At 41.8% G+C, this 17,227-nt stretch overlaps 1 protein-coding gene and 1 non-coding gene across 2 annotated transcripts in view; both read left to right on the forward strand.

The window, feature by feature from the left end:
* Positions 1 to 17,227, forward strand: part of Grhl2 (grainyhead like transcription factor 2) — a 133,090-nt gene that overhangs the window by 97,642 nt on the left and 18,221 nt on the right. Inside the window, exons 9-12 of the mRNA XM_069991154.1 lie at positions 2,736 to 2,894; positions 7,543 to 7,630; positions 8,029 to 8,168; positions 12,893 to 12,924. Of these exons, the coding sequence (XP_069847255.1) occupies positions 2,736 to 2,894; positions 7,543 to 7,630; positions 8,029 to 8,168; positions 12,893 to 12,924 (419 nt within the window). The remainder of the gene's footprint in view (positions 1 to 2,735; positions 2,895 to 7,542; positions 7,631 to 8,028; positions 8,169 to 12,892; positions 12,925 to 17,227) is intronic.
* On the forward strand, positions 737 to 833 carry LOC138806386 (Z30 small nucleolar RNA). Its single transcript, XR_011365834.1, has one exon. It is a non-coding gene; the product is annotated as a Z30 small nucleolar RNA (small nucleolar RNA).

Genomic DNA, 17,227 nt, shown 5'->3' on the forward strand with positions numbered 1-17,227 from the left:
GCAGGCTTGGGTTTCCTGCTATTCCACTAACCAAACGAATGAAAGGAAGGAATGCAATGAATACATCCATAGTTAGATCATCTAAAATTTTCTGAGGCAGACCCTGGTGGCTCATACCTATAATCCTACCTACTCAGGAGGCTGAGATCTGAGGATTGCGGTTCGAAGCCAGCACTGGCAGGAACGTCCGTGATTCTTTTTATCTGCAGGAAACCAGACATAGAGCTGTGGCTCAAAGTGGTAAAGCTTTAGCCTTGCGCAAAAATGCTCAAGGATAGTGCCCAGGCCCAGAGTTCAGGCTCTATGACAGGACCCCCCACCCCCCCGCAAAAAAAAGAAAAGAAAATGTTGTGAGAAAAATAAGTACCTCATTATCTCTTGTGTGGTGATTAGTCTACTTAGCTGTGCTAAATCATCTAAAATCAACTCATTCTGTACAAATCCTATATGCAGTACAGGCATCCTGGCCTTTCGTCCTCATGCTGCATGTTAGAGCTGGGATTCCCATTGTTAGATCATCTTCAGGCAGTGGCTGGGAATGTTAGCACTTGTGGACAAGGCTGTTGTCATTAGCATGTACCTGAGACCTGTCAACTGGCTTTGACACTCCTGCTGCTGCTGTGGTGCCTCATGAATGCATCTCATTGCCAAGTGAGAAGCTCTCGAATGACAGTCCTGCTTATAGTGATCCAGCACTAAAGCCTAGACGATGGCTGGTGGTAAAAAGTACCAAAAGAGGCAATGATGAGTGAAGTATATTCTGACCTGGAATTGCCATTGCTTGAGTGTTGGCTTTGACCAGGGCATGATCCCTTAATCTTCTCTCTGAGCTCATTCTGGTTGTGGTGTTTGAAGTGTACTGTGGCTCAAGTGGTAGAGCGCTATCCTTGAGCTGAAGAGCTGAGGGACAGCACCCAGGCTCTGAGTTCAGGCCCCATGACCGACCAAAAAAAAAAAAAAAGTAATTAACTATGGTATTTTTGTGGTATATCCTTTGAACTTTTTGAAACCTTTGAGTTTTTATAAGAATTTGTAAAATATAGCCACTATGTTTTTATGCTGTTTCAATATTTTAAAATCGATGTGATGGATAATTCATTTTAGAATTTAACTGTATCATATATATGCTTTGAATTGCCAAATGAGTTAGATTATTAGAAAAAGACTTAGCATAGCAAAGACAAATTATTTTCACCTGTCCTCTATTAAAATTGATTTGGGTAAAAAAAAAAAAAAAGTACCAAAAGTCTACAGGCATAGGGCTTGAAATGAAGGATCAGGCCTGGCAGTTAAATTTAAAAAATCCAACTGCCGTTAAAGCAGAGTTCATGGAAGCTCACTCCAGTTCCTGCAGGACAGCCCAAAGATGCAAGAGGCTTTTGGTCTAGAGTTTGATGGTAAAGCAGAAGCTCAGGGGACCAAATAAAGGTGAAATAATATGTGATGGAATTGTTTTCAAAATAGATGAGTGTACCATTTCTAAGCAATCAGTGATTTACATTTTTATTTTAAAGAAAAGTAATTTATGGGATGTAGACGAACACATTACCAAGAATACAATATAGCTTGCTTGGTTCTCTCAGCAGATCACGTGGTGTCAGTGTTCTGACTTGCGGCTATGCCTGTACCTTGCTCCCAATCACACTGTAATGTCACCTCCTATTGGCTGTCCCCTATTGATTGTCCCCTACTATATAAAATCAAAGGAAATTTAGTCACACCCTCTATTCCTACCAATATTTTAGAATGAACCTGTTATTTTCAATTCTTTAGCTGGTTGATTCTGTAATGTGCAATCATCAATTTGAGTTTCTACCTTTTTTGGATACATGTCATTAATGTAATTCTTGATGTCCCATCCTTTTAAGGTAAAGTTTCTTTTTTTGAGATAGGGTCTTACTCCAGACTCAGCCTCCTGAGTGCTGAGTTTACAGGGCTGTACAACCATGTCGAGCTAAGACAAGGATGGTCAGCGCTGTTACTATTCTTTCTCCCTCCTATTTCATACCTTGTGATCACATGAAAGTATGCTAGTATTGTCATTCTGTCCTGCAGGAAGGGATTGGAAGAAGAGTTAAAGGGAAAATTGAAAGCTAAAAGATATGAAGTGACTTTCATAAAATCTTTTAGTTATTTAGTGCTAGAACTGGGACTGAAGCTCAGAGCTTTGGACTCCTCAACCCCATCCAGTGCTTCTTGAATAGTCTCTGCTAGACATTGCACTATACATGAGTGACATAAAAATACTAAAAAAAAAAAAAGGTTTTATATCTCATTCTGTGTATTCATGTAGAAAGACATATTTGCAAATGGATAAGGCAATAATATGTAAAGGGAGGTATTTCTCAGTTCATTTATTTTCTCCCCATAGGTCAGAGATTAGTGCAATTTATATGACTGTTAGAAGTGACTCTTTACTATGTTGAGAAGACAATGTTTTTCTCAAGTCAATTAGGCATATTTAAGAACATGGGTAAGACTTTGCTGGCATACTTTTGGCAAGATAATTTAAATGGCCTGCTTCAAGATCAGTATGAAGGTAGTTACTGAGAGGTTTAAAATTGTGAATGATACATTGTATGTACTATGGATTCAACAGGTTTGTCTGTAACAGCATAGTCCTTGTAGATTAGTTCAGTATTTTCACCAAAAGTATAAGGCTTATGTATGACTGTTTCTGGAAAGCCTTGGTACAATGATTTGTGAATTTTTTCCCTTCTTTCTTTCTCCTCCAGATTTTCATCACTGTGAATTGCCTAAGTACAGATTTCTCTTCTCAGAAAGGGGTGAAAGGACTTCCTCTGATGATTCAGATTGATACATACAGTTATAATAATCGCAGCAATAAACCCATCCACAGAGCCTATTGCCAGATCAAGGTCTTCTGCGACAAAGTGAGTAAAAATAACAGTTTTACTTGGCATCTTGGTTAATGACACTTTCTCTATGTCACCTTGTCTAGCGGTGTCAAAATAATGACTCCACCAATCACAGCAAGAATGGTTGATCTTTTATTCTCCATTCCTGTTCAATACATAGTCACCAGTCAAGTGTCCGTTGGTTGTTTTTAATTGATCTTTTTTTTTTTTAACCACTCAGCTAATGACTAACGTTATCTTGTGCCTTAAGTCTGTTCAGTCTGTAATAAGAAAATATTCTAGACTGGCAAGCTTAAACAATAGAAATGTATTTCTGGAAGCTGGAAGGATAAGATTAGTTCAGTTCTATGACTAGAGCCTTCTTTCTGGCATGTAGATGAACATGCTTTATTGTGTCCTCATATGGTAAAAGCAAGAGACAGCCATCAGTGTATTTTTTTATGAATTTCTAAAAAATAAGGACATTATCGCATCATAAGGCTCCCACCTCATGACCTCATCCAACCCCAAGGCTCTACCACTTCAACATCATCCAACTCCAAGGCTCTACCACATCAACATCAACTCATTGGTTACAAGAGCTTCAGCATATTAATTTTTTGGGGGGGAGGGAGTGCCAATATTCAGTCATAACATGCAGTGTTATGGTCTGATTCAATTAGACAGCTGGTATAGTATCAGTAGTGTTTTGGAGGCTAGACTATCATGAAATGGAAATCAAAACTGTAAGTTCATCAGTATACATGCACTCAGTAAATATGCACTTGAATCTCCCTGAATCCTATCATCAAGGAGATAGAGCAGTTAGAATGGTGTGTTTTAGCTGCGTACACATGGCTTATACCTCCAAGCCTACCTACTTTGAAGTCAAAATTTAAAGCCAGAACAAGCAGAAAAAATCCAGGGGATTCTATCTCCAATTAACCAGTAAAAGAAGCTGAACTAGAGGTATAGTTCAAGTGGTAGAGCACGAACGATGAGCAAGAAATATGAATGGGAGTGCAAGGCTCTGAGTTCTAGCTCTAGGACGGGCACACACAGCATGATTTAAAGTCCTATAGTTAGGTGACAAAAGAGTTTCACAAGTGTATGAATGGGACATCCATTATTTCATGACCTATTTGGTCTCAGCATGTGTGAGGGGAAGAGGCCACCTGAGGACCAAGAAGGGAAAGTTACAGAATATCCCCAAACACTCACCGGAAAGTACAGCTTTCGAGAAGAGCTTTCTGAGCACAGCATATGAGACTGGAGACAGTTTCCTCCAGTTTTTTGGTCAGTGCAAAAGAACTGAGTAGTGAAGTGTTTTGCTCTCAGTAAAAATTTGTTAACTGAAGTTCTCTACTAAGACAAGCTGTTGAGAGTAGAATCAAGTTGAGGTAGCAGGGGAAGAAATGTGGAAAGAAAAGACAAAGTTGAAAGAAACATGAAAATGATGATGGGAAGGGATAAAGTGTAAACAGAGCTTAGAAAAATGACTGTTTTGTATCAGTTTGTGAATACACCACAAGAGGGAGCAAGAGAGCCAGGAAGTTGGAGAGATTATCTGCCCACTCATTTCCCTGAAGACTAACAAAAACAGAACAGGAAAAAAAAAAACCCCAAAACAACAACAAGACAAGAACTCTCCCCAAATCACATCTAAAAGAGAGATTATTGAGCTTGGTGTCTTATATCTGTAATCTCAGCTACTTGAGAAGCAGAAATAGGAGTATCATAGTCCAATACCAGCCCTAGGGAAAAGGGCAGAGAGACTTTATCTGAAAAGTAAGCTAAAGCAACAACCAGTGGCTTGGCTCACGTGTAAGCTGTCAGTTCAAACCTAAGTACTGGGGTAAGAGGAAGAGAGAGAGAGAGAGAGAGAGAGAGAGAGAGAGAGAGAGAGAGAGAGAGAGAGAGAGAGAGAGAGAGAGAGAGAGAGAGAGAGAGAGAGAGAGAAGAGAGAGAGAGAGAGAGAAAACAATCAAGTTTCCTATGGCCACCAGAGAACACCACAAACACATGACAGAAAACAAGTGAAATGTTTCAAAATGAGCTAAATGAAATTAAGGGACTAATAAAGACTGTGCTGACCAACATAAATCACACTTGAAAAACTCACACATGAAATGTTTCTAGCATAGAATGACTTGAAAAAAGATAGATTAGAACTCAGGGAAGAATTTAGAAAGAGATGATTAAAATATTTCAAAAGATAACACAAGAGTGACTAATAGGGCAGATATGTCTCGTCTCAAGACTATACAAGTTCGAAAACAGCACAACTTTAAAAATAAGAAGAAGCTGGCGCCAGCAGCTCATGCCTGTAATCCTAGCTACCCAGGAGGCCGAGATCTGAGGATCGTGGTTCAAAGCCGGTCCAGGCAGGAAGAGTCCTTGAGACTCCTATCTCCAATAAACCACCAGAAAACTGGAAGTGGCGCTGTGACTCAAGTGGTAGAGCTCTCACCTTGAGTTGAGCTGAGGGACAGTGCCCAGGCCCAGAGTTCAAGTCCCATGACCAACAAGAAGAAGAAGGAGGAGGAGATGCAAAAGAAAGTAATGGAGAAGAGAGGTAAAGACCTTGTATTCACATACTAGGAATCTTTGGACAAAAAATGAAAACAAGGATTAGAAGAAATACTTAAAATGCAAAGTATTTTAAAATACAAAGTGATATACCATATACTTGGAAAAAACGATTTAGGATGACCCAGGACCAAATAGTTAAGCCATTGGCCTTTGAGAAAATAGAAAAACACTTTAGTCCTTCTTCTATCTAAGTAAGATAAATAAAATAGTCACTAGTATAGAAAACATTTGTCATCAAACTTTTTTCCCCAAAGTTCTGGAGCTTGAACTCTGGATCTAAGCACTATCCCTGAGCTCCTTTATGCTCAAGGATAGATAGCACTCTACCACTTGAGCCACAGCCCCACTTCTGGCTTTTTCTATGATTAAGTGGAGATAGAGTCTCATGGACTTCCCTCCCCCAACTGGCTTTGAATTTCAACCTCAGATCTCAGCTTTCTGCGATTATAGATGCATGAGCCACCAGTGCCTGGCAATATCAAACTTTTCAACAGTAACTTTTTGTCAAAAGAAAATGTTATTTGCCAGGTGCTGGTGGCTCACGCCTATAATCCTAGCTACTCAGGAGGCTGAGATCTGAGGATCACATTCAAAGCCAGCCCGGGCAGAGAAGTCCATGAGACTCTTATCTCCAATAAAGCATTAGAAAACCAGAAGTGGGGCTGTGGCTCAAGTGGTAGAGTGCGCTCCTTGAGCTGAAGAGCTGAGGGACAGCGCCCAAGCCCAGAGTTCAGGTCCCACGACCGACCCCCCCCCCCCAAAAAAAATTAGATGCCTGATATTTGATTGCAAATGATTTTATTACAAATATTTTCACCAATTTTTAACTTCCTGATTGAGCTTTGTGTTATCAATTCTGTTTCTTCTACATATGATGATTTGTCGGCAGATTCTGAAGAACTGAATGTCGCTGGTTACAGGAGGCAGCCACAGGAATCAGGAACTAAAAACTGACCTGAAGCGTAGGGAAAGTGGTCAGGCTGGGGGTTCCCTGTCTGGGGCAGGGTGTAAACATGGTGCCAAGAGCTCTCCTGCCCTGAGAAAATGGGAGAAGCTGTCAGCACCTGCATGAGGGGTGATAAAGAGAAGAATGAATTACCAAACAACTAAAGAGGAATTAGGGAATTACCACCAGCTCTGAAGGGAAGAAAAGACTTGTTGTGGTGCCGATCAACCAGTAAAATAGGATACAATTTGGTAATTGGGCAAGAGCCAATGGAAAAGGCAAATGACAAAGCACAGAGTACAAAAAGGCACTGAATAATCAACAGTCTTCTTCTATTTTGTTGGATGTACACCATATGAAAATGCTGATACTTCTAAGCAGAGGGACCTCATACCTCTATGCCCATAAAGGAAGAGATAAATGCCTTCCCTCAGTTCTACCCCTGTAATGAAGGGTTCCCCCCTCCTTTTTCGTGGCACTAGAATTTGAAGTAAGGACCTTGTGTTTGCCAGGCAGGCATTCTACCACTTGAACCACTCCCTCCTCCGTTTTGTTTTTAGTTTAGTTTTCAGATTGAGACTCACTCTACCTTTGCACAAGCTGGTCCTGAGCTGCAATCCTCCTACTTCTGCCTCCTGACTGGCTAGGATTATAAACATGCCCAATTATGCCTGGCCACTGTAATGATTTCTTAAAAAATTTCTAACAAGTGAAGGAAACATTTTATAGAGAAGTCAAATTTAACTTTAAAACTCTCTCCATGCCCAGGAATGAATTTAATGGGGCAGTGCTTCATCCGATGACACTTTATTATAATCAGTAAAGCTACTTTGACACTGGATTAGGGAACTGGATCTAGTCTTTCCATATGAATTCAAAACTAACGTTCTTTAAATAGGTACAATACCAAAAAAGGAGACAGTGAGCTGAGATGGACACACTCCTGGTTAGAAGTACAGTACATGGACTCGTGAATGTTCTCAACTGTCAGGACAGAGGTCTGAACTCACTAGAGAATGGGGCTTCCTGTTCCCCCTCTTCCCTCCATTTTGTTTCATGGTCACATGATTTGTGGATGTAGGACAATACCGGTGCATGCTTTGATAATGGTGTTTACCTGGGCCTTTTGTTTGTTTTTCTCTTTAGGGAGCTGAAAGGAAAATCCGAGATGAAGAGAGAAAGCAGAACAGGAAGAAAGGGAAAGGCCAGGCCTCCCAAACACAGTGCAACAACTGTGAGTTTCCCTGTGCGGAACGGGAGGCTCTGTGGGTGGGGAACCCCAAAGGAAGAGGTGGACAGAAGAGGGTTGCAGGGAAGGGGACAGATAGGAAGGTATGGCCTGAGCCCCTAGCAGCGACTAATTTTCTATGAAGAGCTGATAGAATCACATGTGCAATATGATTTGTAATGTAGGGACCGCTAGATCTCTGGGGGCCCCACGGGGAGAGCAGGCAGTGAGAGGCCCTGAGCCCCATCTCGAGGGCTCACTGGTATTTCTGTTTGTGTGGGGTGGGAAAGCGGCATGCAACGTGTGCTCACATCTATATTTATAGTAGAAAGCCGTGAGCTTTGGTTAAGATGGTTCCCAGTCATGCATAACTCTGTCCTCTATGGGTTTTGTGGTCCCTCCAGCCGCGGATGGGAAGTTGGCTGCCATACCTTTACAGAAGAAGAGTGACATCACCTACTTCAAAACCATGCCTGACCTGCACTCACAGCCTGTGCTCTTCATTCCCGATGTTCACTTTGCAAACCTGCAGAGGACTGGACAGGTAAGACTCTCTGAAAACACCCACCTGCCATCCGCTCAGGCAGCTCCAGAGTGGCTGAGGAAAGTCAATGTTGTTTCTCTCAAAACATGGATACTGACTTCCCAAAGGGCAAGAGAGTGGGTAGATGTTAGTGAAAGAAGGGCTCACAGTGCAATGAAACAGGATGGAAGGAAGGAAGGGAAGGAAGGAAGGAAAGGAGGAAGGGAGGGAAGGAAGGGAGGAAAGAAGGAAGGAAGGAAGGAAGGAAGGAAGGAAGGAAGGAAGGGAGGGAGGGAGGGAGGGAGGGAGGGAGGGAGGAAGGAAGGAAGGAAGGAAGGAGAGAGTGCTTGTTAAAGCTTTGTCAAGAGGTTTAGCTGATACAATACAGCACCACCTAATGGTAGTAAATATAACTGCACCTATGGCTTCCTAAAGCCACACAAGGGGAATTTTTTTTCATTAAGACTCAGATCTCAGCTTCCTCCAGCAATTTTCTCCTAGTAAATTAATATTATCCATTGAATAGGTAAATCATTCCTCATCTAGATATGGGTGAGAAATATAGTTAAGTTTCCCCCTGCTTTAGAAAACAATAACAAAAGTAAGTTCTGTCTGTGAGGTATAGCTACAAATGAAGGAAAGATGTAATATTAATCAAAACAGATGTCCAATAATTAATTCATTTTGGGTAGCTTGGGTTTATGGAATATTATGCAGCTATTAAAAATATTAATCACAAAAACTATGTACCAGCATAGGAACTATTGTAACAATGTTATAAAAAGAAGGCCAGGTTCTGATGGTTCATGCCTAAAATCCTGGTTACTAAAGATTGTGGCTCAAAGCCAGTCCAGGCTGAAAAGTCCATGAGACTCATCTTTAACTAACCAGCAAAAAGCCAAAAGTGGAGGTATGGCTGAAGCAGTAAAGCTCCAGCCTTGAGCAAAAAAGCCAAGGCACTGAGTTCAAGTCCCAGTACTGGTGCACGTGCATACACACACACACACACACACACACACACACACGCATCAATTTGTGTCTATAGAGTACTCCCTAATATCTAACTGTACTTGAAGGAACATGAACAATTACCCATGAGTTGAATTAACCATTCACTATTAATTGTCAATTTACTATGAGGAAAATTGTTGATGGAGTCTTCTTTGATCAAAGAATTTTACTGAGTTATGAGATAATACTTGTAACTCTATTTTTTTAGCATTGTTTTTTAGCATTGTTTTAGCATTGTTTCTTTCACATGATAAATTAATGTGTGTGAAAGACAAATAGTAGTATTTTCTTTAGCTCATCCAGAATTGTCTTTTACCCGACCAAATGAGGTTTGATTTCTGTGCTGCTTAGTTTCCTTTCAGATCTACAGTATCTTTAAGGGAAGGTCTGTTTTGAGAAATAAGGTCTATCAGAATGTTCAAGTTTGTCTCTCTTTTTTTTCTTTTTTGTCAGTCATAGGGCTTGAACTCTGGGCCTGGGCGCTGTCCCATAGCTCTCCAACTCAAGGCGAGCTCTCTACCACTTGAGCCACAGCACCACTTCCACCTTTTCTGTGGTTTATTGGAGATAAGAGTCTCACAGACTTTCCAGCCCAGGCTGGTTTTGAACCGCGATCCTCAGATCTCGGCCTCCTCAGTAGCTAGGATTACAGGCTTGATCCACTGGCACCCGGCTCCTATGTTTTGTGTGCAGATATTCTTAAGACCCGACCTTTGTCTGCACCGTGGTCTAGCAGGTGAAGTCTTCATTAGCTTTACTGTCTCTTCTTCACTATTATTTCACCACCCAGAACCAATTCTGGTTCTGTGTGGTTTCATTATGGGACACAACAATTAAACACACAGAGGGCTTGTTTTTGTTTTTTTGTGGTTTTTGTTTTGGCATGGTTATTTTGTCATTGCTGTTAATACATGGTGCTACAATATCAATAGCTTTTCCTTTAAGCACATTTTCACTAAAAACCAAATCTCATATTTCTGTGTTACCTTGCTTGGGCACAGGGAAAGGAAGAATTTTATAATTTAGTCAAAAAGGAGAACCAGCACCAAATTAAAAAAACAAAAAGTTATCAGTTTCATGGAGCAAGGTTTCCACTCATCTAGAAGAGGAATAATTGAGTTAAGCTGTGCTTACTGTCCTCTGCCAGGGCTCTGGCTACAGTGTCATGTCCCCACTGACAGCCTGGTCTACTCTATTGACAAGATTTGTCTGAAATCACAGAGCTGTAAATGAGTCTTAACAGAAGCCAGTCCTCTGGCCTTCCCTGCCTCTCAGTGCCACAAGATGGAAAAACAGCCTCAGGATGATTAGGAAGGCAAGTGCAGCTGTCTTCCTTGGCAGGTTGTTGGCTTCAGTAGTTGCAAAGCAGTTCCTTGAGCAGTGTCCTTAGGTCCTGCTATCCAGAGGCTGTCTTCCCAATGTTCCAGGCCTCCCTGGGATTCCCAGCAAGGGAGTCGATGCGGAAGGCTGCCCTGGCAGCCAGGGCACACTCAACAGCACTCTGGAGCAGCAGCCTGCTCAGGCTTTTAAAGGTTGCCTGTGCTGAGAGATAGGGTGTCTAGAGGCAGGAGGAAGAGGCAGTACCGTGGCCCCAAAGTAGCATGAAAGGAAGCAGCGGCAGGCTGATTTACTACTTGTGGAGGGGAGGCCCACAGTGGCTGTGCCCCATAACTACTGCAGGTGTGAGTCTTACTATACCAGCCTCACACAGCCCCACACAGGGCAGAGCCCACAGCCTCAGTCAAAGGCCTGTCCTGAGCCATGCTGAAGGTGTTACTTCTATGAACCAGCTCTTTCTATTCACGTGAGAACACTGGCTATGGGAAACCATTTTTACTACCTGTCTTATGTCCCTCTCTCCCCCATTATCTTATTGACCTGTGTGTGCACTGGAGAACATTCTTCAAGTGATCATCAAAAGCTAGCATGAGGGGATAATCATAAATACAAGTGACTGAACCCAAGGAGGACCCTCGGCTCTCTTCTACCCTCTGGGAGGTTCTCTTGAATCATGAATGGTCAGCATTCTCCAATCACATGTTCTTGTATTCATTCAGATTCCCCAGCCCCCCCCCCCAGTTCCCCTCTCCCTTTCCTGGTACCACTCTCTCTCTCAAGTCTTTAGAATTCGAATCTTTGAAGTGATCCTTGGAGATTGCATTCATAATAAGGCCTCTGGGTGTGTTTGTTAGACATACTTAGGTTTGAAAACACATGCTCCAAAAAATGAAATTAGTCCAATTGGTGCAATTGTTACAATGGCAGACCATGAAGAAGCAGTAGGTGGTTCTGTGAGATGGAGGAAATAATCATGAAGGCAGTGACAGGGACCCTCCATGAAGCAGAAACCATCCAAGGGGATGAGAGACTGTATGTGTGATCAGATCACCGGCCAGCTTTGCCGAGAGCTGTCTCTTAACCTTACTAGGGTGTCAGGCAGGGCAGATGTGTGACTTTAACATATAAAGCAACCAACACAGTACCAACCACCACCAGGAACTTTGCAATGTAACTGTGTGGCCCAGGCTCCCTCCCTCCGGTGTCACGTGACCAGTGCTCTGCACACCACACTGAACCCTGGGTTCGAAAAATACCACAACGTACTCTCTTTGCTGTTTCTTTATGAAAGCACAAAATAATGCAATGCAATGAGGATGAGGAGGCTACTGATGCAGAGCTGAGCCAGTACTTGGAATGACTCATTTCAGAGAATTCTAGATAACCAGGGTCTAGTCTTGGCAGCTTCCTGAGAGCTGCCAGGAGTCTTATAAGTCTACCCAGAAATGACATCTGTACTGAGCTGGCATCGGAGGAGGCCTAGGATGGGCAGGGACAGTGACTTAAGGGGCTGAGTCTTCAGGCTGCTTTTGAAGGATATATGTGAATGGTTGATACTAATTTGTATATTGTTTCTCACACCGACACAAATGGCACTGAAAGTACACAGTTAGGCGTGTAAAAGGCCGACAATGTATAGAAATACTGAAGTTTGAAAGATACATGGACACAGCAAATCCCCCATAGTTCCATCAAATACAAAAAATGCTTTATAATGAATGTTTTAATTCTGATTCTTCCCGCCTCTGTGCTGAGCGTTATAGGTAATTGTCCTTGGAGATCTTCCTTTGGGCTAGACATGCCTGCCAAAGCCATGTCACCTTTACCAACTTAATGACAGTGACTTCTAATTTTCTGTGCTTGTGGGATGTCATGGCAACCCCGCTTCCTTTTCAGTAAACAGGGGGGCCTGCTGGCCTGCTGGCCTGCTGTGGGACTGCCTTGTCCCCCCTCCCACCTCAGGGACCCAGCCTCAGAGTCAGCTCATCTGTGAGTTACATGGGATAGGCATCCCAGGCCTTGCTCCAAGAGCCACACTGCCAACCAGCACCTTTCTAAACCATGAATCTAGATTCCCACCAGCATATTTTCTTAATGTCTGAAGCAAGATTTGGCTTATGGCTGTAATAATCTAATCAGAATGACTTTAGCTAGAAATAATCAGATTTCCCATTTTATTTCATTAAAGAAGAATCAACCCCAGGGAAAATGTGAAGAGGTTAAATTTTGTGTTTCTTTACACACACACACACACACACACACACACACACACTCATTGAAAATTTGCCTTTTGTTTTTTTAAGTGGCAATTTATACCTTAAGGAAGTCTATATATCATGTGATGCATTTTCACTCTTGTCTCTGACCTACAGTAAGACTATTGCTTTGTTCTACAGGTGTATTACAACACAGATGATGAACGAGAAGGGTAAGACACTCAATTATTTCCCCTAACCACCTCAAGTCTGTCTATGTGAGTGACATGCTACTTGAGCTCTGGGAAACTCTGGGTAGAAGGTGGGACCTTTGCTTGTGTCTCAGCACTGAGAAAAGAACTGTCTAGGAGGGAAAGCTGGGGGATCATTTTCTCTCTAATCAATTCCCTCCTTTTCCTTCCTACCTTTGAGTGACAGTTCATTTTTCTAAGTGACCTATCTCTTCCAGTCCATCTTTTCACCAATACTCCATTACAGAAATCCTCCTTGCTACCCATTGTTTGGTCCCAACTTAAGACCAAGCTAAATCTGAGCAAGAGCTGTTCCACTTCAGTACTACCTGAGAACATACTTGTTTCTTGCAGTCCTGGCTCTAGGCAGGTTTGATAAGCTCTCTAAGAGAGAGCTTATCATCAAAGATTCCAGAATCTTCTTCATCATGCCTATCTGACAGTGACAGGATGGACGCATGCTCACTTCAATAGGGTCCTGCAGCTTTTTATGGGTAGCCAAATCCTCAAAGTGTTTTCTATCCTTCACTCATTTTATAGACTTAGAGTTTTAGTACCAAAAGGAGCCTTCAAGGTCATTGAGCTGACCTCTCCTGGTCAATGGTAATGTCTATAGTGTGTCTTTGAGATATAGTCAGCCAGCCTCTACTTGAATATTGCCTGTGATGGAGGGTGCACTGTCTGTGTGGTAGCTCATTACACTGTTGTTTCTGAGAGCTGGAATCCAGTTGACTTATTTTCCATTGTTTATCATCTTCCTTTCTGGGTAAGTCTCATTCACATTCAGCATTCAAATAGCATTTTCTGTCCTGCACTGTCCTTGGTTAAAATATAGGTTTGCCTCTCACTCTGCTACTTTCTCTCCAGGGGATGCCACTCAATTTTTAATAATCTCCTAAAAGTTGACTTTCAGAATAAACATGTGTTCTGAATCACACAGTCTACAGAATATAATGAGATAATTCTTCTTAGGACCTGGATACTATTTTCTCTCTTACAGAAAATGAGAACTGCATTTAATATTTTTTTATGTTTTTGGATATATTAGATATAGATAACTAAATCTTAAGATTGGTCAAACCAGAACATCCCTATTCTTAAGTAATTAATATGTTTATATATAAAGTATTGACCAGTTAGCAAAGCAAGTAGAATAGATAGCACTGAGTTCATCATCTGTGTTTCAATAGTTTGCAGACTAAGAATAGTTTTCTTCTTTTTCCAACACTTGGAAAAAATTGAAAGAAGAATGATGATGCATGACTTAGGAAAATTGTATGAAATCCAAATATCCATAAAGTTTTATTAACACATACCATGTTAAGTCCTCTATGTATTGGCTAAGACTGCTTTGGCACTATAGCAGCAGAACTGAATTACAATAGAGACCAGATGGCCTGCAAAGCCTACATGTTTACTTTCTGTTTATAGAGCATTTGTCACTTTTATCCCAAAGGGAGAGAATTGCAAAGGAGTGAAATGATTCCCCAACTGGTTAAGGACAGTATCTTGTCCAGGATTTAAACTCTTATTTCAGAATACTGTGTTTTCTAAATACCTGTTCGAGAGCTGGGTGTGATGATGTGTTCCTGTAATCCCAACACGCAGGCTGAGGCAGGAGGATTACCAGTCTAGGATCTAGCAAGATCCTGTCTCCAGGAAATGACAAAGGTTGCTCTCTTTATCTTGGCCCATTAATAATTTCTGATAGTTGGAACAAACAGAGATGATTGTCAGTATCCATTCTAATCTGTTGTTCACATATTTTATAAGACAGCATGGCATTGTAAAAAAAAAATATATTGGCTTTGAACTCAGCAACCCAAGTTCTGTTCTTGGACTGCCAGTTGCCAATGTGTGGCCAGAAGCCAGTCCCTTGATCTCTGAGCTTCAGTTTCTTCAATTTTACATTTGATAATTTTGTATAAGAATATCACTTAGCCGGGAGCTAGTAGCTCACGCCTGTAATCCTAGCTACTAAGGAGGCTGAGATGTGAGGATCTAGGTTCAAAGCCAGACCAGGCAGGAAAATCCATGAGACTCTTATCTCCAGTTAACCATCAGAAAACCAAAATGGAACTATGGTTCAAAGTGGCACAGCACTAGCCTTGAGCAAAAGAGCTTAGGAACAGGGCCTAGGCCCTGAGTGTAAGCACCACGACTGACAATATTAGTAGTAGTAGTAGTAGTAGTAGTAATGTCACTTAGATCCATCTAGCATTATTAACATTGCATTTAGTGTGGAGTAAGAAAAGGTAGATAAGAAAACTTAGCATTAGGAGTGAGAAGTACTTAACTCTAAATGTCCCTTGCTGTGTAGATCTCACTGTGAATCTGTCTCATCTCAGACAGTCCTTTGCAAGCTGACTATGTTGACATGTCCACTGAACTACTTGTAATTCCCCTGGCTAGCGTCTCTGTGAGAACTACCCTGTGTGATTGCACAGTTATGACACCTAAGACCCAAATCTTATACTCGTGCATCTCATTAGTACTTGCTGGAACAGTGTGGACAGCATTGACGTCTCAGTCTTCATACGTGGTAGGTCCTAGCTTATTGATATATGGAAATGTAGTACTTTAACATTCACCAGATACCTTGTCTGTGCACTGCATTGAGTTCCTTATAGGCAGCCTCAATGTATTCTCCCCTAGTCTCTTCCTATTTTATCTCCTTTTGATAAGGAGGAAATTGAGACCCCAAGGGATTAGAAAACTTGTTCAAAGTCACCTCCATAGTAAGTGAGCCCATGTCCGGCGACACTTCCCATTACCTGCTCTTGCCATTGTGCCCTATTGCTTCTCAACTCTTGACCTGTGGTTTCCAAGGAGACATCAAGGGGACACGTACTCATTAGGAAGGGCTTTTTGGCCTTGACAAAAGCACAACTTGGGTGATCCCTTGAAGTGAAACCCAGATCTGATGAATATGTACCTGATTGAGGAGATCAGGCTGAGGCTGCCATATGCGTTGCTCAAGCCCTGAGCAGATGCTTTCTTCACTGGGCTTTGCACAGTCTCACATCAGGATGGCTCTTGGGCTAAGTTTCTTACTCCCCATGGCTTTCTGCTTAGCGTCTTGGTTTGTTGTCCTGTAGAACATGGCATTCCAGAGTACTTGGCTCCTTGCTCTCTAGAAATTTGACCATAAGTCCTGGTGCCCTAAACCATAATATGTTTGTTTCTCTAACACCCTGCGATTGCCTTCAGCAATGCAAGCTTCTTTGCCCTTAAATATGTGCCCCTGACTGGGCTTGTCATCCTCTTACCCCAGTCTTGAATGGACAAGAGTCCCAGATCCCCCTCAGCCCCTCTCAGTTCTCCTCTGTGCCCTCAGCCCTTTATAATGATATTTCTGGGGCTTACTGACCTATTTATTGCTAGTTGTGAGCTCACATCTCTAGGACTCCTTGTGTCTATGCTTTATTACCAGTTGTATCCTATATTATCAAATGTAGCCTATAAACATTCAAAACTAGCATTCACTAAAGTCATTTTGGGCTGAGACCTCAAAAGAGTAATTTGTTGAAACTAAATGAATGAATGAAGATTCCCTAAAATGAAAGACTGGGAGCACCTGAAAGAAGATAACCTCCTCTTGATGGAGGAGATGTGGCTCCAGTCTTTTAGGGATGTCCATGCCCATTAGCATGCATCACTTCATAAGCAAAGTTATGAGACAAGCAAGCAGTATCTCTCCTTTCTATACATTTTTGGGGAAATCTTACCAATCATTCAAACATAGTATAGTTCAGATGCAAGGTTGCCTTTTCCAAGCGTGGCCAGAGACCACTGTTTCTCATCTGATACTTTTCCAATTTTTTTTGTCAAGTCCATGCCTGAATGTGCTGCTGGCCCTGAGTCATTATACATCTTGACCACCTTTTCCTTGTTCTCCAGGCTTTGGGGCTGTAATGCAGTATCATTGCCTAGGCCTCAGATTTGTACTTGTCTGGCAAATAGGCCAGCCCTATCTGCCCTTCCTTTCTGACCTTGCTTTGGAGAGAATCCAAACAATCAAATTCAGAACTCATAAAAAATGGATTGACTCCCGCTGGGTTTATAGATTTGAAATTGTAGAAAAGTATATTTGAACTCCCAGGACTTCAAATAGTTTATCCAAGATGTTATTTTAATGGCAAAGTCCATCATGGCTCAAAATGAAGTACATCAAAAATCAACAGAAGTGGAAAATCTGAAATAAATTTTGTTTAGTGAAAAAAAGAACTGCTAGCTTAGGAAACTTCACACAGCATGAGAGTGATTGGTGACATTTCAGGCTACT

Source organism: Dipodomys merriami, unplaced genomic scaffold, assembly GCF_024711535.1.
Source record: "Dipodomys merriami isolate MVZ:Mamm:240054 unplaced genomic scaffold, mDipMer1.0.p SCAF_4, whole genome shotgun sequence".
Taxonomy (NCBI): domain Eukaryota; kingdom Metazoa; phylum Chordata; class Mammalia; order Rodentia; family Heteromyidae; genus Dipodomys; species Dipodomys merriami.